Source organism: Helianthus annuus, chromosome 4 (assembly GCF_002127325.2).
Source record: "Helianthus annuus cultivar XRQ/B chromosome 4, HanXRQr2.0-SUNRISE, whole genome shotgun sequence".
Taxonomy (NCBI): Eukaryota; Viridiplantae; Streptophyta; class Magnoliopsida; order Asterales; family Asteraceae; genus Helianthus; species Helianthus annuus.
Window position 1 is genome coordinate 71,425,157 of NC_035436.2, and position 26,417 is coordinate 71,451,573.

At 38.9% G+C, this 26,417-nt stretch overlaps 2 protein-coding genes across 2 annotated transcripts; one reads left to right on the top strand and one right to left on the bottom strand.

Moving 5' to 3' along the window:
• The first annotated feature begins 11,523 nt into the window (after nucleotides 1-11,523).
• Nucleotides 11,524-12,358, top strand: LOC110933770 (putative B3 domain-containing protein At3g49610). The gene has a single exon (XM_022176976.1). The coding sequence runs from the start codon at nucleotides 11,648-11,650 to the stop codon at nucleotides 12,356-12,358; it is 711 nt and encodes a 236-aa protein (XP_022032668.1). The 5' UTR covers nucleotides 11,524-11,647.
• Nucleotides 12,359-21,166: 8,808 nt separating this feature from the next.
• LOC110933771 lies at nucleotides 21,167-22,147 on the bottom strand. Its single transcript, XM_022176977.1, has one exon. It carries the CDS (start codon nucleotides 22,145-22,147, stop codon nucleotides 21,167-21,169), a length of 981 nt encoding a protein of 326 aa, XP_022032669.1.
• Nucleotides 22,148-26,417: the final 4,270 nt, after the last annotated feature.

The following is a 26,417-nucleotide window of genomic DNA, read 5'->3' on the forward strand; positions in this document are numbered from 1 at the left end:
CGCTCAGTTCAATATAATAACTCATATCAACCATCCAATTCATACAACTACTATGAGGAGCCCAGGTACGAGCCATCAACTTCATACACATCCTATGAAGACCAAAGGTATGGACCTCCTTCCTCATACTCATATTTTGATGAACCAAGGTATGAACCTTCATATTCATACTTTGAAGATTCAAGATATGAGCCACCACCTTCATACACTTATTATGAGGAACCATGGCGTGAACAACCCACCTCATATGAGTACTATGAAGAACAAAGTTTCGACCATTATCCATCATATACTTACAATGAAGAACAATGGTGTGAACCATCTACTTCATATGAGTACTATGAGGAGCCAAGGATCGAACAACCGGATTCAAGCTTTGAGGATCCAAATTCTTTTTCTCTCACCGAAGTGACCAATAGGATATTAGAACACATTAAAACTATCGAACGTTACATGAATGAATCTCGCGCAAGGGAAGAGGAGCCCCGCGCAAGAGAAGAATTAAATTGTAATAATAACGTAGAGATAGTTGAAAATGTAAAAATGGAAGAACAAGAAAGTGAAAAACTGACACATGAGTTAAACAACGAAAAAGGTGAGTCCGATAACGTTAAATTACAAAAAGAGTCTAATTTTGAAGAAATTAATCTCTTGTCACCTACTTTCGAAAATCATTGTTTAGTAACCCCTCATGCCAAGTTTTTAAAAGAGTTAAACACTAGTGCTAAAATCAAAGAAATAGTAAGTGTTAAGTTAACTAATGATCAAACCTCGCTAATAAAAGAAGATCCTTTTGAAATTAACATTACACCGGTTCCATGTTTCTTTCAAAATTCATTTATTAGTAATATCACCATTGATAAAGATCTTTGTGTTAACATAATGCCTAACTACATTTTTGAAAAATTAAGTATTAGTGACTTTACTCCACTTCAAATACCCATTTTTCTATCCGATCGAAAAGTGATAAAATCAATCGGTGTAGTTGAAGATGTTTTGGTTCAAACAAATCAAATGGTAATCCCAACCGACTTTGTCATCCTTGATGACGCTCCTTTAGTCTTGGGAAAACCTTTTGCACAAACTCATAAAGCTTTGAAAAACCGGAAATTCAACAATCTACCTCTTCAGTTAGGGGCATTCAAAAGGAGCATAGATCTTGAGCGTTCAATGAAATATCCTTTTGGTAATAATGACCCCCTAATTGAAGATGAAGCTGAACCACCTGATACAACTAAAGAAGATGACCACTTTGTTGAAGAAGAAATCGCCATAGAACAAACCTTTAAGGTTCTTGATCTAGATGAGCCACAAAATAAGGTGTCTCCTAAAGACCCACCCATTGAGCTCAAAGAACTTCCTAAAGGTTTGGAATATGCTTTTCTAGACAAAGATGGTAGTTTACCTGTAATTATTTCTTCTAAATTAAGTAAAATAGAAAAAGAAAAATTAGTTAATCTTCTTAAAAAACACAAAAACGCGATCGCTTGGAAGCTTGTAGATATTAAAGGAATAAGTCCTTCCATGTGCACGCATAAAATTTTAATGAATGATGACTACAAAACATTAATTCAACCACAACGAAGAGTGAATCCCAATGTACAAGAAGTGGTTAAAAATGAAGTCATCAAGCTACTTGACGCCGGACTAATCTACCCTATCTCCGATAGTCCGTGGGTGAGTCCCGTCCAAGTAGTCCCAAAGAAAGGAGGTATGACGGTAATAACTAATGAAAAAAATGAATTAATACTAACAAGAACCGTCACAGGATGGAGAGTTTGTATAGACTATAGACGATTAAATGAAGCAACAAAGAAAGACCACTTTCCTTTGCCCTTCATTGATCAAATGTTAGAACGACTATCCGGTCATAAATTTTATTGTTTCTTAGATGGTTTTTCAGGTTACTTTCAAATACCAATAGCACCAGAAGACCAAGAGAAAACAACTTTCACATGCCCCTACGGAACTTTCGCATATCGACGCATGCCATTCGGTCTATGTAATGCACCTGCAACATTCCAACGTTGTATGGTAGCCATTTTCCATGATATGATAGAAAAGACAATGGAAGTCTTCATGGACGACTTTTCTATCTTTGGAGACTCATATGACCAATGCCTCGATAATCTTGAACGAATGCTATCCCGATGTGAGGAAACTAACCTCGCCCTTAACTGGGAAAAATGCCATTTCATGGTAACAGAGGGAATAGTACCCGGTCACAAAATCTCAAGCGAAGGAATGGAAGTAGATCGAGCAAAAATAGAAACTATTTCTCGATTGCCTCCACCATCCTCCGTAAGAGCAATCAGAAGTTTCTTAGGGCATGCCGGATTTTATAGAAGATTTATCAAGGACTTTTCAAAAATTTAAAGACCTCTAACAAAATTACTTGAAAAAGATGCACCTTTCATCTTTGACAAGGAATGCAATCAAGCATTTCTAACCCTCAAGGAAATGCTAGTCAATGCACCTATCATGATAGCGCCCGATTGGAAATTTCCTTTCAAAATCATGTGTGATGCAAGTGACTTTGCCGTTGGAGCAGTCTTGGGACAAAGAAAAGAAAGGCATTTCCACCCAATTTATTATGCTAGTAAAACGCTTAACGATGCACAAGAAAATTATACAACTACAGAAAAAGAATTACTAGCAGTGGTGTTTGCTTTTGATAAATTCCGTTCTTACCTTGTTCTTTCTAAAACTGTAGTCTATACAGACCATGCAGCTATCAGGTACCTCTTCAAGAAACAAGACGCAAAACCCCGTTTGATCAGATGGATTCTACTCCTCCAAGAGTTCGACATCGAAATCAAGGACAAAAGAGGAGCAGAAAACACTGCTGCAGATCATCTCTCACGCCTAGAAGACCCAACTTTGGAAGCGACCAGGGACGAGCAAATCAACGAAAGATTTCCCACATAGTCCTTGGAAATGATGGAGAGTAGACAAGAACCATGGTATGCCGACTACGCTAATTATCTAGCTAGCGGTATAGTCACCAAAGGATGGCCGCATCACCAAAGAAAGAAATTCTTTGCTGATGTAAAGCATTACTTTTGGGAAGACCCTTATCTTTTCAAAATGTGTGCCGACCAGCTCATCCGAAGGTGTGTCCATGGTAATGAAGCACGAAGAATTCTCCGTCACTGTCATGAAGGTCCATACGGAGGACATCATTGTGCCGCGAGTACCGCACGAAAGGTATTTGATTCAGGATTTTATTGGCCAACCATTTACAAGGATGCACAAAACCTTGTAAAGACATGTGATGCTTGCCAAAGATCAGGTAATATTTCTTCCAAAAACGAAATGCCTCAAAATGGCATTCTCGTTTGTGAAATCTTTGATGTGTGGGGACTCGATTTCATGGGACCTTTCCCACCGTCAAAAGGAAACAAATATATACTTGTGGCAGTCGATTATTTGTCTAAATGGGCGGAGGCCGAAGCTCTTCCAACAAATGATGGAAGAGTAGTGGTAAAATTTCTGAAAAAATCATTTTCTCGTTTCGGAACACCAAAAGCCTTGATAAGTGATAGAGGTACTCATTTTTGCAATCATCAACTCGAAAAAATATTAACAAGGTATGGGGTCTATCACCGGGTCTCAACAGCGTATCACCCTCAAACAAATGGGCAAGCCGAAGTGACTAATCGAGGTTTAAAACGAATACTTGAAAAAACCGTAGGACTAAATAAAAAGGAATGGGCTGACAAATTAGACGATGCTTTATGGGCCTTTCGAACTGCTTATAAAACCACTATAGGCACAACCCCATATAAGCTCGTCTATGGAAAAAGTTGCCACTTGCCGGTAGAAATAGCTCACAGAGCCTACTGGGCAATAAAAAATATAAACTTAGACTTAGAAACTGCAGGTAAAAATCGATTTTGTCAAATGAATGAATTAGACGAATTAAGGATCTATGCATATTCTAACTCCGAAATTTATAAAGAAAGGATGAAAAATTTACATGATAAATATATTAAGTCTAATGAATTTCGGGTAGGAGACCAAGTTCTATTGTTTAATTCACGACTTCGATTATTTCCTGGAAAACTAAAATCTAGGTGGTCAGGACCTTTTTCCGTCACCCATGTTTTTCCTCACGGTGCAGTAGAAATTAAAGCTCGAAATGGGATACCATTTAAAGTCAATGGCCAACGGCTAAAACTCTACCGAGGATCCATTGAGGATGAGGAAGAGGAGATCTCGCTTCAAACGGTTAACGAATAAAATCAACATCATACCCGACATGTTAAGAACAGGAAAGTGTACATCAAAAATCGGTAAGTCTTCTAACCATTTTCAGAAAAAAAAAAAAGGGGCATGCACACGAGCACAAAAAAAAATATATATATTTTGCTCGGCACGAGGCCGTGTCCGCTGGACACGGGGCCGTGTCGAGGCAACTGTCGAGATAAAACCCTCTTTTCATAACAGTTACCTCATTCCACACGCCCCGTTTAGCTGAAAACGCTCTGGTTCCAGGCGATTTTCCGCAGATTTTCGACGTCACTCCCACGTTTAACAACATCAAGGTATGATTCTATCATCTTTAGTAGTTAGATTAGTTACTTGCATGTAGTTAAAACATCAAAAATTGGGGAAAAATCTAGGGTTCTTCATGTTCATCCGGATCGAACTTCAAATTTTTGATGCAATTTGTTAGAAGTAGTTTAGATTAGTGTAGTAGGAAGTAAATAAACATGTATTGTTGATAGATTCGTCCGATTTCCTACTAAAACCTCAAACCCTTGTTTTTGAACCGAAAAAGACGAAATTGAAAGGGTAAACGGTTTATTTTGGGAAAAACGACACTTAGGGTTTCATTTTCGGGGGAAACCGCAACTACTTGGCTAAAAATTTTCAGGTTTTCGGAACCGGGACGAAAAATGAAGTTTTTGGGTTACAGACGCCTGGACACGGGGCCGTGCCCGCTGAACACGGGGCCGTGTCCAGTCCACTGTTTGCAGTTTCTTTAAAAATTTCTTTGTTTCGTACTAACTTTTGGTGTATTCTTTCAGATGTCAAAGTTCACAAGGTTCAATGCAAGCGAACTCGATGCTAGGGCGAGATATGAAATACTTCAAACAAGACCCGAGGAATACCCTAGGCGAGCATGTACGGACCTGTTAACCATGGTGAACCAGCTAGACCGATTCAACAACATCGTGACAGGACCACTAGCAGTTGCATTGAACACTCGGCTTCGGTCGGTGCATCAATGCACCATGGAGTTTTATAGTACTTTCGCTTTCACTTCGAGGTGTGACCCGTTTGACAATGAAGGGGTCGCATTTCGGTGTGGCGGGACAAAGTACTCGATCTCCATGGCATAGTTTGGAGCTATAATAGGACTGTACGGTGAAGAAGAATCGGGAAATGATGAACACACCAGGGGATTACGAGACTTGGATGAGAATGAACGTCAAGCCGCATGGGCCCAAATCGGTGAAGGAATCTACAACCCTAGCAGCACCAAGAGTACCAAACTGAGGGACCCGCTATACCGCTACATTCACAGGCTCCTCACCTACTCGCTAAACCAACGTCACGACAGTAGTGGCGTTGTAGGGTTGAAAGATTTGGTTGTCCTTCACTGCATCCACAACCGGAAGCCTCCCGATGTTCCATATCTCCTGTTACGAAACATGCATCTCAATCGCCTTGCTCGCGCTCCAACACCTATCTTCTTTGGCGGATGGGTGTACCGTCTTTTCAAGCATTTCACGAACATCCCAAGGTCCTTTGAAAGAAGTCCATGGTCGGGATGAGTTGACTACCACATTTGTCGAGCCATGAACTTACTTTATGAGGCGGAAGACGGGACGGTGAGCTTCCAAAGAGCACAAGGCTATGCATGGAACCCACAGGAGGCCCTAGTTCTTCATGCACCACCTCCCCAATACCAGTACCAACCCCATGGCGATCCGGGTCAATCCTCCTCATAAGGAGGCGGTTTTCCTAACTTTCAAAGCTTACATGATCTTTTGCAGGAAAACCTTATGTGTACCAGGAACACCTACAATCTCGCCAACAACACATACCACCGGGTCGGAGCTATTGAGCGCAACATCAACGATATACAAGATGATATCGGTAGCATCCGGGAGTATATGGCGGGACATGGGGGTGGAGGTGATGATAGCGATGAAGACATGGAGTAGGAGGTTTGAAGGAACAAGGAGCGGGTTGATGGTGAGCCCACAGGTTTAAGTACCCTTTTCTATCGAATAATTTATGGCCTGCGTGCCAAATGTTTAACAATTTACTTTCCTTGACTACTTTTTATTTCCGTTTTATTTTTCTTTTACTTTATGCTTGGAGACAATTAACTATGGTAATGTAGGATGTTTATGTTGCTTGGTGTGGTATTGAGTGATGAAACAGGTACAAACCAAGGGTTGGAGTGCTAAACCTTAGCACTTACAGGCCCAAAATGGAGAAACCGGGAGAAGAAACCTGTTTTTCAGGACTACAGACTGTCCACACGGGGACGTGTCCAGCCGACATGCCCCCGTGTTCACCTCCCAGACCTGCTGTTTGGTTACTGACCTGCAACTGTTTGCCAGACACGGGGCCGTGTCTAACCAACACGCCCCCATGTTCACCTTCTGTAAGTTTTCGTTACTGGCAGTTCACCACGGGGTCGTGTCCAGCGGACACAGGGCCGTGTCCAGACTGCCAGTAACATAAATCTTTGCTTTTTAACACCACATTACACATCCAATCAACCTAAAAATTTATTTTTGGGACACATTGAGGACAATGTGTAATTTAAGTGTGGGGGGGAAGCTAACACCTTGAAATTTTGCAAGTCCTAACAACAAGCCTTACACAAAACTCTATTGGAACCGCTAAACACCCCAAATTTTTTTCAAAATTTTTCATTTTTTTTTACTTGTCTAAAGTTTAAGTTAGGAATCCTAAGATTAATAAGGTTATATTTTTACAAGTTTTACAACCGAGAGCGTCGTGATAACAAGAACCAACATAAGAAAATTATGAAATGGCATAACAAGTCTAGTTAAAATTTGATTATATATACTTGATCACATTAAAAAAACCCCATTCCCACAAAAGTGAGTTTTGAGCCTTTATTGAGCATACAAATTTACATCCTTAGACTAAATGCTCATTTTTCGTTTCTTGTGTGAATAGCCGCTTGGTTCTTACAACTCTAGAACTTGCCACGACGATTCATTCCCGGTCCTTACCAACTTAAACCCAAGTAAGTAAATGATGGAGGCATTAGGACTAACCATTTTTCTTTCCACACCATTATTTTTCATTTTTTTTACCACCTACCCAAAATCCCCCTAGTTAACCCCTTTGAGCCTAAACCTTTCATTTCTTTACCCTTTTTCACCCACCAAAAACCCTTTTTATTTTTCACCCTTTATTTTAGTAACAAGCTCGGTTTTTCGTAAACTCGTTCTTTTTCGTGTGACAAAAAAAAAAAATTGATGAAGTTGAAAAAACAAACAAAGCTATGCAAACAAAAGCTTGTTTGGAGAAATACTTCAAAGAAAAAAGTCACCAAAAACAAAGTGTTTTACGAAAACCGACGCTTTTTACGCTTTTCGCCCTTTTACTAACCACTAACCCAACCACCCACCTTTAGCCCAAGCCTAACCCTTCACCCAAAAAAGTCCTCTTGATATCTACAAAGGTATAAAGTCAAAAAGGAGGAGGATTGATTGCTTGGCAAGCTTATGGTAGGAATAAGTTCCATGCCGCTCTCGAGTGATTCACTAAAAATACACCTTCGGCCGAGTGTTGAGTGATCCCCCGTGAGGTATGTGAACTTGTATATAAATGAAATTTTAAAAAAGACATGCTATGCCCTAATAAGTAATTTATCATATGAAACGTTCTAAATAAATCATAACGAATAGGATTGTAAATAAATAAAAATAAAACCCAAAAAAATCTTGGATTCCCGACACTCTATGACAAGCTAAAAACCTTCTCTTCTACCCATTCCATCTGGGAGTGTAAGCCACATATTTAAAGAGTTTTGCTTGAGGACAAGCAAAAGTTCAAGTGTGGGGGTATTTGATGTGTATAAAATGCAACATATAAATTACATCAAATGAGGCATAAAACTAACCCTTTTTAAGTACGAATGTTGGAAAAAGAGTGTTTTTGTCTTCCTTTTGTATTTTCAGGATGAAATGAGCTCAAATACACAAAAGAAGCAAAAAGACAGCTAATTCTAGCATAAATACAAGAAAAGGAACAAAAGTAGATTGCCCGAACCCTCAACGGCATCCTCCCAAGCAAAGAAGAGAAAACAGAAGACTGAACACGCCCCGTGCTCAGCCAGCACGGGGCCGTGCCCAAGAAGCAGCAGAAAAGACAAACCTGTAGAAGCTTCTATTGCCCACCACGGGGCCGTGTCCAGTGAGCACGGGGGCGTGGCGAAAGTACAGCAGGCGCATTAATTGTAATTGCGAATTACAATTAATGAAGAGAGAGAGTGTCAGACGGGCACGGGGGCGTGTCCAGCGGACACGGGGCCGTGCCCAGCCTTCTGTTCAGCCTATAAATAGGAGTGCTTGGTTTCATTCCAACTCATCCCTTGGCACACCACCTCTCTCACACTTCATCCACCACCCACCACCACCATAACACCATCATCCACCACCATCATCCATTGTCCATCGTAGAGTGTGTGAGTCGTCTCGGGATCCAAGATTGATAGTAAGAGTTCTTGACAATCAAGGCCATGTTTGCCTCAGTCTCTTACATCACTTGGTGAAGACAAGTGTTTAGTATAATACTTTTTATTTTTAATCTTTTGCACTTTTTATTTGGTTTTGTATTAATGACTTTAATAACTAGTCACTTATGTTGAAGGTGATCTTTCCTTATCGTTTGTCCGTGGTGTCTTGGCATTATTTTACTGTCTATATAAAATAAAAGATTTTCACCATTCATATCTCCACGGTCTATATGGAGGTATGTTGGCTACCTGGTCGGGGGTTAAGGGAACGGTTTGGTAAGGGTCTTGCCCTTGTTCAGCGTTTAGAGGTCCTGCAAGGGACCTGGGTCAAATTTAGTAGGATCTCCTTCAATGCCCATAGGTATTGGATGGCGGGGATCCAAACTCTTTGACCCCCTCATAAGTTAACTACTATTAATACTATAACCCGGCTATTTAGGACTGTATCCCTGCTGACTCAGACTACTTAGCCGAGAGTAACGTCACCGCCAAAAGCGGGGCCTACCATAATTTGCATTAATAACTTAATTCATTATCTTCCAATAATCCAACCCTTTAGGATTGTATCCTTGCTGACTCAAACTACTGGGTTGAGGGTAACGTCGCCTCCAAAAGAGGGGCCTACTACAATAACTAAGATAATCTCTTAAACAAGTGCAAAAGTGCAAAAATAATCAAAGGTTATACTAATACACGAGCCGGATCCAAGTGATTCATCTTGTCTATCTGTTTTTATTTTATTTTTATTTTTTCAGCATTTAGTTAGTTTTTATTTTTCTAGTTTAAAAACCTTTTCTAACCTTTTTGATTTGATTAGACGTTGAGGATAAACCGGTACTAAAAGCTCTTGTGTCCTTGGACGACCTCGGTATCTTACCAACACTATACTACGTCCACGATGGGTGCACTTGCCCATATGTGTGTTTAGTGTTAGTGAATATCGTGTTTTATAAATTTAAAACTTGGCTAAAAGTGTAAAAAGGGCTTAAAAATATACATCAAAAATATATCACACTTCACGCACATCACTCACTAACATTAGAAAGCTTCTACTCAGAAAATGATAATTACTTGCAACTTACTTTGAAGTTATCTTAGTAAAATTCGAGAGAATTACTTACCAGAGGTGACAATGGGTCCAACAAATGCCATTCCAAATAAGCTTGTGGTAGCCAAACCATAGTCATAAGAAACGCCATGCCACCAGGCCCACGAACTGCGATCCAGATCATTCGTACCAGATCACGGTATCGATCACCAGTGATCCGCGATCTGAATCACCAACATGCATAGTTCCCGCCAGTTTCAACAAAAGCGTCTTGATCGCGGAATTTTTGATTTATTCAAAAAACACGTTTCCGATTGTATGGGTTGGCGATTAGGAACGAAATTTACTATACCAAAATTTGAAAAGTCAAATAACTCATTAAATTAGAATGATGTATAGGTCTGTGATTCCTGTTGTCTGGTGAACCAACAACCGTATACACAGGAAGTGAACAAAAGAGAAACTCACCTCAACTCTGGACGATTTTACGAGAGCTGATGTATAGGTCTGTGATTCGCACGAAGTCTGAGAAGAATCAATCAAGAAAACGGACGATGAGCTGGTACATCGAGATAAAGGATTTAGGAGTGGACTGGGGCATACTGATCAATTAAAAAAAACAAAATTGATCTAAAATTCAACATCACAAATTCAGTTTAGCAATTCGTATCCATAGTTTACAAAAATTAAAAATGAGGTTTGAGTTACCAATCACAATCAAGTTCGATCGACCAAGAAGTGGTGAGTCCTCACAACACTTGGCCTGGCCAATATCAGCGAAATTGGTTCAAGTCAAAGACGATGACAACTACCACCGCCGTGAAACCACCTACAGTCACCGGAATTAGCTTTAGATGTATACATAACTTAATCCAAAGATCGGTGTCGAAAACTTACCTTGTTTGCCTCAGCCCTCTTTTGCTCCATGTCAAGCGACCTGGAGAAAGCCAAGCCAGACGTACCGCAATAACCTTGCAGATGGCCGGAAGTTATGGCAGATCGGCGCCAGGCAAGGATGCCGATCGCCCTTTTCTCTTTATTCTAGCCTCACTTTCTCTCTCCCTCTCTTAATGCGTTCAATGTTTGTTTTTTAATGTTTTTTAAGAATATGCTGGAAAGAGCCACACGTGGATCTGATAGTAATGTCAAAAGGCACAAAAAGGGATCGCCCAGAAAATCCAATGAGAAAACAACACCACGTTAAATTACTATTCATTCAACTTTCTTATTATCATATATAGATGTTATTTTTAACAAAACTATACCCATATTAAAGAATTCTTGATTTTAAAGTGTAATTTTTTTTTAAATGATAAAATTCATCAAAATTACATGATATTAAAATTTTAATATTCTAAAGAATTTTAGAAGTCTTTATACGCATTTCAGAAAAATAAATTTTATAACCGTCTTCAACTCGCAAGTAAACATAAGGATATATTAATTTCTTTTAACGAGAAAAATAATTCTTATATATTTATTTTCAACTTAGATGTAAACATTAATTAAGGGTATATACGTTAATGAGAGGAGATTTGCATTAAAAAAAGTTATCCTTTTAAATAAAGTTGGATAGAGTAGGGTAAATATTAAATTTCGAAATTAAACTGAACTTATATCTTATCAATAATTTACGAAGGAAATGTCACACACAGAATCTGAAAATTAATACTAAATCCCTAAACTAATGGATTTCTAACCGTTGAGATCAATTAATGAAAACAGAAACAACTCAAATCATCATAATCTCAACCCTCCCATTTATTTAACTCATCTTTTACTTGGATTCCAAGTTTAAAAAACAATATAATTACCCCACTACTCGATCAATCTTCTTCATTTTAATTTCACAAGCTCCGTCAATGGCGAAACTCACCAAAACCGAGTACTTGAAACAACAAAAGGGCAGACTACACATCGCCAACTTCTTGGCTGCGATGAACTATCATGATGATGATCTTCAAACAACCATCAAGATCATGCGCCACAAACTTCTTGAGATTCAACAAAGGGAATCATCTGCTGTCATCAACAAACCTCAAACAGTTCGAAAGATTATTTTCAAGTTCGGTGGATCAAAAACACTTCTTCATAAACACGATGACATGGAAAAAGATTCAAGAAACGCGTCACATTCGGAAACCCTAATGTGTAAGCGACAGAAGAAAAGCGAGGAGGGTGTGATGGATTTTATAAAAAGTGTGGGTGGGTCGGAGGCTGAGTTTGTGATCGAGAAGAGGCTCACGGTTTCGGATGTGACCCCGAACCAGGGGCGGCTGCTGATCCCGGTGTTACAACTCAAGAATAAGAAGGGTTTCTTGACGGCGGATGAGGAAACAATGATGGGAAAGAAAGAAGACGTAAGTGTGTGGGTGTTTGATCCCGAAAGGCGTAAATCGACATTGAATCTGGCAAAGTGGCAGATGAGTAAAGAATGCTATGTGTTGAAAACCAACTGGAACCATGTGGTCAAGACAAATGGGTTCAAGGAAGAGATGGTGATACGGGTTTTGTCCTTTAGAGTTGACCATCAACTTTGTTTTCTGCTTGATCGTGTTTGTAGAAATATATGACTTTAACACAATCACAAACAAAACAACAGAAATAGCGACAAAACCAGGTGACAAAATCTTATTAAACCAACCCAAAAGGATTTGCCCCCCAAATACCCAAAGATCTTACAACAGTAAGATCAGATCTTACAACAGTAAGATCAAATGTACAAACAATACAGAAATAAGAAAGAAGATCATCTACAGATGATGATCAACAACAGAACAAACTACCAGAACAATCTCTCAGATACAGATGAGAGATTGTTCGTATACAAGATGATGAAACCCTAGCAGAGCAAACAAGATAAAGCAAGTACAAGACTGATCAATAATGATCAACAAGACTGCTTAAATACAACGAAACTAAGGATATTTCACTCTGGCCCTCATAAGATGCACAACCATCCAAAGCAGCCCTTGAATTAACACTTAGCCCCCTGAGATATTTCCAGAACCTGAAACAGAATAACAACCTAACAACAACCAGACCCAACAGCAATGAATAACCCAATAGACAATTCTCAGTTATAAGCCCAATAAACATAAGGCCCAAATGAATGAAAGATAACAAGATAACAATAATTTCAACACCCCCCCTTCATTCATTTGGTTTAAACAGATCAACAAGAGTAAGTTTTTTGCAAAATTCCTCATGTTGAATTACACCAAGACCTTTGGTAAAAAGATCAGCAAGTTGACTTTCAGAGTCAACCTTTACAGTGCTAATAACACCATCTGCCACTTTTTCTCTTAAAAAATGTAGATCAAGCTCAAAATGCTTGGTTCTTTCATGAAATACAGGATTAGCTGCTATTGAAATAGCAGCCTGACTATCACAATTCAAAGGCATTGGTAAATTACACTGAACATTTAATTCAAACAGCAAGTTTTTTAGCCAGATAAGCTCACAAGTAGCAGAACACATTGCACGATATTCAGCTTCTGTAGTAGATCTAGAGACAGTACTTTGCTTCTTGCTTTTCCAAGAAACAAGACAATTCCCTAAAAATATACAAAAGCCAGTAACAGACTTTCTAGTAGAAAGACATTTACCCCAGTCAGAATCAGCAAATCCCAGCAAGTTAAGACTATCACTTTTCTTAAAACTTAGTCCTTTCCCTGGACTTTGTTTCAAGTACCTCAACAGTCTCAAAGCTAACTGTAAATTCATTTCATTTGGACTGTGCATAAATTGACTCAAAAACTGAACTGTATAGCTTATATCTGGTCTTGTTAAAGACAAGTATATAAGCTTTCCAATCAGTTTTTGAAAACTAGAAATATTTTTAAGCAATTTCTGATCTTTATCAAGTTTTGAAGAAACTAAGTAACTTTGTTCAATTGGTGTACTTACAGGTTTACATCCCAAATAACCAAATTCACTCAAAAGTTCTAAACAATATTTTCTTTGGCTAAGACAAATGGCATTTTTATCATAAAGAACTTCAATACCAAGAAAATACTTTAGCACACCTAAATCTTTAATCTTAAATGTTTCATTTAAAATATGTTTAACTTGGCTAATTTTATCAACAGAATTACCAGTTATCACAATGTCATCCACATATACTAACAAATAAACAGTAATTTCATCTTTTGAAAAAATAAACAAAGAATGGTCACATTTACTTTGCACAAAACCAAGACCTAACAAAACATTAGTTAACCTCTCATTCCACTTTCTTGGAGCTTGTTTTAGCCCATATAAAGACTTAACAAGTTTGCAAACTTTAGTCTCATTTTTTGAGTAATAACCAGGAGGTAACTTCATATACACATCCTCAGAAATAGTACCATGTAAGAATGCATTATCAACATCAAGTTGAAACAATTGCCAACCAAAATAAACAGCAACAGCTATAATAGACCTAACTGTAACCATTTTAACAACTGGTGAGAAGGTCTCTCCAAAATCAAGACCTTCTCTTTGATTGAACCCCTTAGCAACAAGTCTAGCTTTGAACCTTTCAACTTCACCATTTGATTTATATTTAACCCTAAAGACCCATTTACAGCCAATGGCCTTTCTGTTTTGAGGAAGGTCTGTTATAACCCAGGTATTGTTTCTGAACAAAGCTTCCATTTCTTTGTTCATAGCCTCAACCCATCTAGGATCAGAGGCAGCTTCCTCATAACAAGAAGGTTCAACAATTTTATTCAAAGAAGCAATAAAGCACAGATTTTCAGAAGACAAACAAGAATAGTTAACAACTTTATCCAAACTATATCTAGATGTACTATTTAACACAAAATGTTCAAATTTTTTTGGAACAACAACTTTCCTACTAGATCTTCTAAGAGAAGAACCTGTTCCCTCAGATGGGTTAATCTCATCAGTTGAGACACTAATGTCCTCTGCCCTACCATATCCTTCACTACTACTACTCTCATCTTCAGCTAATGACTGTTGTACATCAACATTAACAGGAGAGGCAGATGTAGAGGGGATAGGTTGCTGATCATCATCAGTAACCTCATGAGATTCAAGTCTCCCCTCTTCATCATTGGGAATTGTAGGACTATTGATTAACACTTCAACACTATCAAAGAAGTTTAAATGATTTAGAGTATCAGTTGACAAACCATTTTGTTTAAGTGATTTAAAAGGGAAAACATTTTCATAAAATTTGACATCTCTAGAATAAAACTCTTTTTTATTATCTAAACTCCAAAGTTTATAACCCTTTTTTACATTAGAATAACCAATTAGCACACATTTTTCAGCATTAAAAGACAATTTATCTAAATCATTTAAAATAGTGCTAAAACATAAACAACCAAAAGTCCTAAGATGTGAATAAGAGGGTTTAAAACCAAACATTAACTCATATGGACTTTTTCCTAGAAGCATAGAAGAGGGTAACCTGTTAATGATATAGACAGCAGTTAAAATACATTCAGACCAAAAATTAAGTGGCACGCCACTTTGGAACAACAGAGATCTTGCCAAGTTTAAAAGATGTCTATGTTTTCTCTCCACAACACCATTTTGTTGTGGTGTGTAAGAGCAGGATGTCTGATGCAAGACTCCTTTTTTACTACAAAATGTTTCCATTTTATTATTCACAAACTCAGTTCCATTATCACTTCTAAACACTTTAATTTTTTTCTTAAATTGAGTTAACACTAACTCATAAAACCTTTCAATATTTTCAAATACTTCCAATTTGCTTTTTAGTAAGTAACACCAAACAGCACGTGTATAATCATCAACAACAGTTAAGAAGTATTTAAATCCATCTTTACTAGTTATTTTATAAGGTCCCCAAACATCCAGATGAATTACATCACCTAACTGTTTGGTTTTATGCTCACTCAAAGGAAAAGGCACTCTAACTTGTTTAGCCCTATGACACACTTCACAAGGATTATGTTTTGTATTTTCAGTAATCCCTATATCACCTTTTAAAATTGACAAGACCTGATCAGCAGGGTGACCCAACCTGCTGTGCCACAGATTATTGTTATTCAAACTATTAAAACACAAGTTAACAGAACTATCACCTTTACTAACAAAATAAAGACCATTATCTTGTTTACCAATCACCAACACTTTCTTTGATTTCGAATCCTGAAGTAAACAATTATCTTCATTAAAAACAACATTAACTTTGTTATCTTTAGACAACTTATAAACAGATAACAAGTTTACACTATAAGATGGAACATAGAACACATCAGTTAAAATGACACCTTTAGTAAGTTCTAAATTACCAATTTTTGATACCTTAGCTTTTGTTCCATTTGGATGAGAAAACAGTTAAATCAAACTCAGACACATCAACACAATTGAACATATTCTTATCAGTTTTGACCATATGTTGATTTGCACCAGAATCACAAATCCAGTTATTATCAAAACCAGAATTTATAAGACTAGAACAACAAACAAATTTATCTAAAGAACCAAACACACAGTTTGACTCACCTCCCATATTAGAAGATTGACACTCAGTGCTAGCCTTTTCACCCAACAAACTTAACAGTTTAGCAACCTGCTCTGAAGAAAACTGAGCACCAGAAGGAACAGAAGATACATTTGACCTAGAACTAGAAATATTTTTCCCAGTCTGACCTCCAGGTTTCTTTTTGAAACTTGGAGGATACCCAACTAACTCAAAACATCTGTCAATGGTGTGACCAATTTTATTACAATGATTACATTTTAGATTAGGATTAGGACCTCTAACCTCTTTCCTTTTTTGATCAAATGTTTGATTTGTTTTAGAAGCAAAAGATACATTCTGAGTTTTAGACCCAACACTAGAATTCCTATGTGACTCTTCTCTTGAAACAATTGAAAAAGCAACTTTGACTGTAGGCAATGGCTCTCTAGTTAACAAGTTAGTTCTTACAGGCTGATAGACATCATCTAAGCCCATAAGAAACTGCATTAATTTGATTAAAGTAGAAAAATCATTGAAATCTTTTGCAGCTTGACATGAACATGTGGGCAGTTGAAGCACAGCATCAAACTGCTTCCACATTGTATTCAACTTATGATAATATTCAGAAACAGAACTCCCATTTTGAGTAATACAATTGATTTTTTTATACAAATCATAAACTATAGAGCCATCAACCTTGTCATAAGTTTCTTTTAGGTCAATCCAAACTTCTGAGGCTAACTTAGAGAACACTTGCCCTAAGTATAGTTCCTCAGAAACAGAGTTTAACAACCAACTAAGAACAACTGAATTACACCTGTCCCACTGACTACTTAAAACTTCATCATCAGAATTCTTTTTACATTTACCATCTATAAATCCAAACTTGTTTTTAGCTTCAAGAGCCAACTTCATAGCACTAGACCACACTCTATAATTTTCAGTTCCCTTTAGTTTTATACCAACTATAGTTAAGGAACTAGAATCACTAGGATGCAAAAACAATGGATCTCCTATATCCAACTTACTAATCAAAGTCTGAGAAGACCCAGCATTATCATCTTTACCAGTCATGGTCAACAACCAATAACAAAAAACAAACACAACAACAAATATACTCACAACAAGATAAGAACACAACAAACCCTAAGGCGAAGCTGTATCAGTGTCCAGATTCCAGGTTCGTCACTTATAGTGCCTGGACAGGTCTTAATACAGGAGCCAACCACTAAAAAACCAAGAACCAACAACAAACAATCAAATGCCGGTCCTCACTACCCCGACTTCAACTAATCAACCAACAACAAAAAATAAAGAGAGGAGAAAGGAAGATCTCACAGTGGGTGCAAGCTATCCAAAAAACACCAGATCTAAATAGATCTGAAGTTTCTATACAATATCAAGAACAAACAAACTGGTCAGTTTGCCCTAAACCTTTGAGGGTTTAGAGACCAACACAGTTCTTCAGCAAGATGTAAGAAACCCTAGCTAGGGTTTGAATATCACCAACCTCCCAAGATCCAGAAGATCTCACAACAATAGGCACAGATCTGCAACTTGAAGCAGACCTACACACCAAGAGCAATCAAATCAGATCAGAAAAACAGCGGAAACAAGATCGGATCAAGAGCTCAAAGGCTCTGATACCATGTAGAAATATATGACTTTAACACAATCACAAACAAAACAACAGAAATAGCGACAAAACCAGGTGACAAAATCTTATTAAACCAACCCAAAAGGATTTGCCCCCCAAATACCCAAAGATCTTACAACAGTAAGATCAGATCTTACAACAGTAAGATCAAATGTACAAACAATACAGAAATAAGAAAGAAGATCATCTACAGATGATGATCAACAACAGAACAAACTACCAGAACAATCTCTCAGATACAGATGAGAGATTGTTCGTATACAAGATGATGAAACCCTAGCAGAGCAAACAAGATAAAGCAAGTACAAGACTGATCAATAATGATCAACAAGACTGCTTAAATACAACGAAACTAAGGATATTTCACTCTGGCCCTCATAAGATGCACAACCATCCAAAGCAGCCCTTGAATTAACACTTAGCCCCCTGAGATATTTCCAGAACCTGAAACAGAATAACAACCTAACAACAACCAGGCCCAACAGCAATGAATAACCCAATAGACAATTCTCAGTTATAAGCCCAATAAACATAAGGCCCAAATGAATGAAAGATAACAAGATAACAATAATTTCAACAGTGTTGCATGATGACTTAATCAAATTAAGGTAGGTAGGTAGTATATACATAATTTTTGCTGTGGTTTAAGGTAGTATTATATATTGTCTTTTTGGGATTCTGGCAGGAAGCTAACACTTTCATTTGTTTATTCGAACAATTACCGGTTACGGAACAAGCATATATGAAAATCATTCTTTAACGTCGTTAAATGTATCTTGAATTGATCAAGTTACATTTTTCTTATTAAATTCGTGGTTCATTTACCCTTTTTTAACTCCATGTATTGAATAACTGATATAGGAAATATGTTTAAAAACAGTGCTCAACAGTCTATCATCGTCATCTACTTCTCTCCAACATCCCGATAATTCTCTCATCTGCAACTGATACATTTGATATTACTTATGTTTTTTTTTATCTGACACGTCAATCCTATCCTGACAACACCATGTCGTCGGTGTAGCGACTCTTTCCCGCCGACAATTCATCAGTACAAGCTCGAATATACATTTTTTTTTTGGTTTTTTACCATTCCTGACGACCTATTGTGGGGAAAGGTTCGGCAGGAAATTCCAAATTTTCAGCGCCATTATGAATTGTTATTCCCGACGACACGTCGTCGGGATAGGTCAATAATTTTTTTTTCCATTTTCTTTTAACAAGTAACAAGAAATTCTTTTTATACAAACCCTTTCGAAGACATGTCGTCGGGATAGGTTATTTGTTTTGTTTTCTCAATTATCATTAATAAGTAAATAAGTACCAGTGGGAATGCTAACGCGTTATAGCGGGTGCGTCTATTTTGTGTAACTAAATATATCAAATGCTAAACTGCACCATTGTGGTCGTTTTCCGGTGTTTTATCAACTGTTTCGTTTCATGTTAGGTTATGAAATATTGACTTTAAAGAATAAGATGCAGCCATTCAATTATCAACACGCAACACATTCTCCTAAACCGTTTTACAAAATAAGTGTTTTGCAAGAGGAAATTACCTTCTTGCCCAATCTAGTTTCTTGACAAGGTATATAGTGGGAATGCCCGCGCGTTGCGACGGGTGTTCCGACTGAATAAAAGAATCAATTATGATGTCTAATACAAACCACAGGCCATTCCAGGTTTTTAACGTTTTATTCCATTCAACAAAAGATAGCGGTAGAAGTTTCCACGAAATCCCCACGATGTTGCACGACGGCAATTTATATGGTGACTCATCTCGTGATATTTAGCGTGATATATAGCGTACGATGGATGTACAACAGCTACCTCCGATGTAGCAATTGGCGCAATCCTCTCACAACATGATCAGCAAATCCCTATTTTTAGCAAAAACCTATGCCCTCGTATGCAAGCTCAATCAACTTACATCCGTGAGCTATACGCCATAACAGAAGTTATCAAGAAGTGGCGACAATATTTGTTCGGATGAAAATTTTGGGTGTTCACTAACCATCACAGCTTGAAACAAATAAACCATTCAAACATCAGACTAGCAAAAATGGGTTACAAAGCTTATGGGTTAAGACTTCAAGTTGCATTTCAAAGTTCAAACCTGGTATGGAAAATCGTGTGGCCGATACCTTAAGCTGAGTCACGATCCAGTTTTTCCTACGTCACATTTATCGCCTACATAGGTTGCCAAAGAAAATCTTATCAGGTCACTGTTGGCCCGAAATGGATCTTGATCTCTAGAACGTGATAAACAAACTTGTATAACTTGAACATATAAACTGAGAATTTGTATAATGGAATGATCGAATGTAATGAACGAATTACAAATGAAACTATTTATCCCTATTTATAGTTTCTAAAGGGTGCGATTGTAGAGACGTGTCTCTTCACGAACGGGTGCGTCTCTTGAATATGTGGCTGTGAATAAACTTGAAGAGGTGCGTCTCTAAGATCAAAAGTCGCGTCCCTTCGTCTTCTCCTTGTGGCCGAAATTAAATGGCTGCCTCCCAAGGGGTTCCGCAACCCTTGGGGTGGTGGTTGTGAAGTTCTGGTTTGTCACAACTGCCCCCTGAACTTTGTAACCGCCATGTAACCGCCACTCTTCTCTTTAATTACCATAAAACCCTTGTAGTTTAGGATGTGTAGGGATTATAACTTTTATTCACCCCCCTAATCACGAACATCCTTAAGTTGTAGATCTTGAACTCCGAGTAGCTTTATCATCTCGAGTCTCCTCGGTATCTAACATTTCACATGGATCTTTTATTCTCGAACTTTGCTTCTCGCGAACTTGCTTCTCACTAACCATGTTCCTCACGAACCTTGCTTCACACGAACATTTTTGCCTCACACTTGTCTTGACCGCATTTGATTTGTATCACACGAACCTTTTCTTATGTAGTTGTCTCAACACGAACTCCACCGGTCTTGATTAACTTGCCCACCATCATATCACATGATTTGACTCGCATAGATTTTGGATAATCTAACTCACTTAGATTTCTCTTGCGGTTGTATCACACAACAATTTTTCTGACCCAGTCACAGGATACGCGCGTCTTCTTCTTGATCTATCACAGATTTAATCTCGTCATCACGGTTGTCTCTCACAACGAGTTCTTTTATCATTGACTGCTTCCCTCACGGATTCTTCACTTTTTCCAGATCCATTCACTAGATTGTTTTGTTGTACCTTTCACAGGTTATCTTCCTCCGTATCACAAGGTTTTTTTTCCCTTTGATCGTTTCACACGACCAAATTCCATGTTTCTACTTCTCTTCAACGTGTAGGCACATCAGAAGTGCCGGTTCATCATCATCTTCTGTTTCAACCAAGAGTGTCTCATTTTCCTTGGTTTTCTTGGTTGGGCATTCGTAGGCATAGTGCCTAAGTTTCTCACCTCTGTAGCAAGTGATTTTTGACTTATCTCTCATAGTCGGTGTCTCTTGCTTGCTATCATCCCTTTGTGGTTTATCGGTTCCTTCTGACTCGTAAGAGGTGTTTCCTTCACCCCTATGTTGATAATTGCCTCTCTCTCGGCCTCGTGATAGACGGAATCTCCCTCGTCCACGGTTTCCAACATGTTGTGCATGACCCGCATACAAGAGTTCTTCTAAATTGTTCACGGGGCTTTCCTTTTTCTTCAACTTTAACCTTTCTTCATACGTTTTTAATCTCCCGACCGCTTCTTCTAGCATCATAGTTTCTAGATCGGAGTATTGTTCCATGGAGGCAACGATTTGAGTAAACTTATCCGGTACGCCATTTAGAAGTTTGCGTACTAGAGTCGGTTGACTCAATGTCGTTCCTACTTCTGTTGCCCGGGTAACGATACTGTTAATCTTTGCGGTAAATGAATCAATAGTGTCGTCATCCTTCATTTGCAATAATTCGAATTCTGATAATAGCGTGTGCATACGCGCCTTTTGTACCCGATCAACACCAACGTGTCTAACCTTTAGATTATCCCAAATTTCCTTTGCTGTTTTACAACTTGCAACTTGCAATACAACATCTTCCGGTATTGCTTGAAACAGATATGCAATTGCAGACTTATCTTTCTTGGTGTCTACCGTTGCATTTTCTGCCGGTTCGATCGTTTCCCACAAACCATTCGCTTCAAGAATCGTCTTGATACGAATAGCCCAAACCGTATAGTTTGTTGGTTTCAGAATCGGACACTGAAACTGGGAAAGAGAATTTCCTTCTTTCTGTATTATTATCGGATTTTGTCCGGGTGTTCCTGACATATCTTCCTGCCGAACAATCTTCACTTCTAATAACCTTTTATTTTCTTGGTTTCAATAGATCTCAACAACCCACGATTACCCGAATTGTGTACTAATCAAACAACCAAAACAATCTAATTCTCACTAAACCCCGGAATCAAAACAAACCCTAGATTCCTAACCCTTCGGTTCAACCGATTATACAAGAACCGAAACTAAAAAAAATTCTGAAATGAACTTTTGCGAATTAAAACGAAAATGAAACCTGATCGCGAACTCCCTGCGATGCCTTGCGATTCCCACGCTTAGAGCCTGATGCTCTAATACCAATTGTTGTCCCGAAATGGATCTTGATCTCTAGAACGTGATAAACAAACTTGTATAACTTGAATATATAAACTGAGAATTTGTATAATGGAATGATCGAATGTAATGAACGAATTACAAATGAAACTATCTATCCCTATTTATAGTTTCTAAAGGGTGCGATTGTAGAGACGTGTCTCTTCACGAACGGGTGCGTCTCTTGAATATGTGGCTGTGAATAAACTTGAAGAGGTGCGTCTCTAAGATCAAAAGTCGCGTTCCTTCGTCTTCTCCTTGTGGCCGAAATCAAATGGCTGCCTCCCAGGGGGTTTCGCAACCCTTGGGGTGGTGGTTGTGAAGTTCTGGTTTGTCACAACTGCCCCCTGAACTTTGTAACCGCCATGTAACCGCCACTCTTCTCTTTAATTACCATAAAACCCTTGTAGTTTAGGATGTGTAGGGATTATAACTTTCAGTCGCGATCAAGTTTTTCTTAGCCGATTTTGGAAGCAACTTTCAAGAAGTTGGGCACAAAATTATTTCACTTAACTGCTTATCATCCACAGACGGATGGTGAAATAGAAGTGGTAAACTGTTGTTTGGAAGCTTATTTGAGAGATTTTGTTCATGATGAACCGAAAACGTGGCATCGATACATTTATCTTGCAGAATATTGGTACGACACAAGTTTCCATTTATCAATCGACATGACACCATTCAAAGCAATGTACAGAAGAGATGTTGCATAACTTCATGACTAACCTATTGCACATCATCCACAACTTCCATCGATGCCACTCTAATTGAGCATCAGGCCATCAACGGCTCATTACATTGTTAAAATTTTCACTCGAAGGTGCTAGAAAGAAGATGGTTTCACAAGTGAATAAGCACCATCTCAACAATGTCTTTGAAGCAGGAGATTCGTTATACCCCATGTTACGAAAATATCGCTAGACATCTAGAAACGCGAAAATCACAAGATTTAGAATCATCTTTATGGTCCATACCCACTTTAATGGAGACCTCGAGGACGTTGTCATTGTTTGGGAGGCCTTGACATCGACCCAAGTGCAGAGGAGAATGTCATCGACCCAAGTTCATTTACAAGACCCGCAAGAATCATTAAAAAGCCCAAAAATAAGAAGAATAGTTGTTCCTAATTTCCTTGCAGACATGCATATCCTTTTTTACTAAGGGGGCGTTTGGTTCATGGAATGTTTTGGAATTGGAATTGGAATTGGAATTTGTATAGGAATTAGAATTTGAAGGAATTGGATTTGGAATTTAAACGGAATTGGAAATTGTTGGAATTGTAATCTCAATTCCATTTTTTGTTGTGTTTAGTTGTCAAATGAATTGGAATTCCATCACCCCGGCACCACAACCCCCATTTCGGGTCTAAACGGTACGGGTAGAAACAATACGGATCGAAACGGTATGAGCCAAAACAGTTCGCATCGAAACGGTTCGATTCGAAACGGTGCGGGTCGAAATGCGCATCGAAACGGTATGGACCAAAACGGTTCGCGTCGAAACGGTTCGATTCGAAACGGTGCGGGTCAAAAAAGGCGTGGTTTCTAAATGAATTTGTTGATTATGAACATTATGCGCCATTCTAGATTTGTAATAGAAACCTTGATGTTGTTTTCCTCCAAACACTTGTTATGGGGTGTTAGTAACTTTGTACAAGATTAATTCTTATTGTGGGATTATATTCGCTTAGTGTATTGGCGGGCCAGTTCGTCCGATTTTAGCAAAATATTTGGGTTGAACCACTAACTATGATTTGGAGAAAAACAGTTGAATGGTCTTAGCGCTCTGATGGTTTGGCTTAAACTGATTTTTTTAACTTTCCAAATTGTTAGTTGGTTTTATAGTTTATACTAAAGAGGTCAGTAATAGCATTAGTCAATATTTGTATATATGGTTAATATCGCAATCTCGTATATTATCGAAAGTAGTTGTAACTCTCCCAAAATAGAGGAGAATTGTATCTTTATATTGGAATGAGAATGGAGGGAGGATCCATCGACCCTATTGCATACGTCTCCTTACATGGTATCAAGAGACCTACCCTAATCTTCCCTCCCCTCTCTCACTTCACCTTCTGCCGATCTCCCTGTCGCATCCTTTCCCCTCAATGGAGCCCAAGATCCACCCTGCTGCAACCGTTACAAACATCAAGAGACTGATTCCGGTTGTGCTCGAGATGGAATCCGGGCAATATGCTTCTTGGTCCGAACTGTTCAAGATTCAGTGTCGGACTAACCTTGTCATCGATCACCTCTCCCCCAAACCTGCTACATCCTCCTCATCCTCTGGAACAACCAAAGACACCGACAAAGCCAAAGAAAAAGAGACTGATGAATCTTGGGATCGGTTGGATGCCATTGTGCTCCAATGGATTTATGCAACCATCTCGAATGACCTCTTGCACACCATCCTCAAGCCAAACACCACTGCGTATGATGCTTGGAAGACACTCGAAAGCCTTTTTCAAGACAACAAAAGTTCTCGGGCCATCCATCTCATGCATAAATTCTCTAACACACGCCTTGACGGATTCTCTAGCGTCTCGGCGTATTGCCAACAACTGAAGGTGTTAGCCGACCAACTGGCTAACGATGGAAGTCCGGTTGATAATGAACGCTTAGTGCTTCAATTAATCGCGGGCCTCAATGAACAGTATGAAGGTATTGCCACCATTCTTCAGCAACAGGACCCCTTACCCTCGTTTTATGAAGCTCGGTCTAAAATCATGCTCGTTGAAACTCGCAAGGCGGAACAAGCTCTCCTCATAGCTCAAACCGCGGGCACCGCATTAAACGCAAACACGACCAAATCCCAGCCCCCGGTGAACAACACTGATTTCAGGCCGGAACCGGATCGATATCGTGGCCGGGGCCGCTCCTGTGGCCGTGGAAGGGGACGTGGTTCCTGGGGAAGAGGCTGCCACACCAACTACTCACAACAGCCGGCTCCTTGGTCCACTCAACAAGCATTCTGGCCCAACTCAGCACCGCAGCAACAGTGGGCCGGGTCCGGTTCACAGCAGCTCTTCTCCACTCCTTCTTGGACCACCCAGCAACCTCCATTATGGACGCCACATCCCTGCCCATACCCAACTGCCTCTCGGCCCACTTCAGCAACCAATCATGGCGGTAACGGGCTTCTTGGCCCACGGCCCACTCAGGCTTACAATGCCTATGCTCCAACTGACATAGAACAGGCACTTCATACCATGTCTCTCAATCAACCGGACCCTACTTTGTACATGGACACGGGGGCCACAGGTAATATGTCTAACTCGTCAACTAATTTTCAATCTTATTTTAATAATAGCTTGAATCAAAACATCATGGTCGGTAATGGCTCAACCATACCGTTCGTTGGACAAGGCACACAAACCCTCCCCCCACCTTTCCCCCCACTTATCCTTAAAGACGTCCTATACGCACCTAAACTGATCAAAAACTTAATATCTGTTCGTCGGTTTACCACCGACAACTCTGTTTCTGTTGAATTTGACCCCTTTGGTTTTCTTGTGAAGGATTACAAGACCCGGGTCCCTATCCTCCGGTGCAACAGCAGCGGTGATCTTTACCCTCTCACGTTTGGATCCGGGACAACCAGCACACCTTCCACCTTCGCAGCAATATCTTCCCAACTTTGGCACCAACGTCTTGGTCACCCAGGCCATCCGTCTTTACATTATTTGAAACAATCTAGTTTTATTGATTTTGATAAACATAATAAAGACATTTGTGAATCTTGTGTGCTTGGTAAAAGCATTCGCTTACCGTTTGCTACTTCTCAAACTTGTGTTTTACAACCTTTTGATGTTATTCATAGTGACTTATGGACGTCACCAATTCTTAGTTCACAAGGTCACCGTTACTATATCTTATTTATTGACGACTTGACTGATTTTCTATGGACTTACCCTATATCCAAAAAGTCCCAAGTATTTTCTATTTTTTGC

Bases quoted from the DNA above. Each gene is read 5' to 3' on its own strand.
- LOC110933770 (XM_022176976.1), top strand. From the start codon at position 11,648: ATGGCGAAACTCACCAAAACCGAGTACTTGAAACAACAAAAGGGCAGA.
- LOC110933771 (XM_022176977.1), bottom strand. From the start codon at position 22,147: ATGTCAGGAACACCCGGACAAAATCCGATAATAATACAGAAAGAAGGA.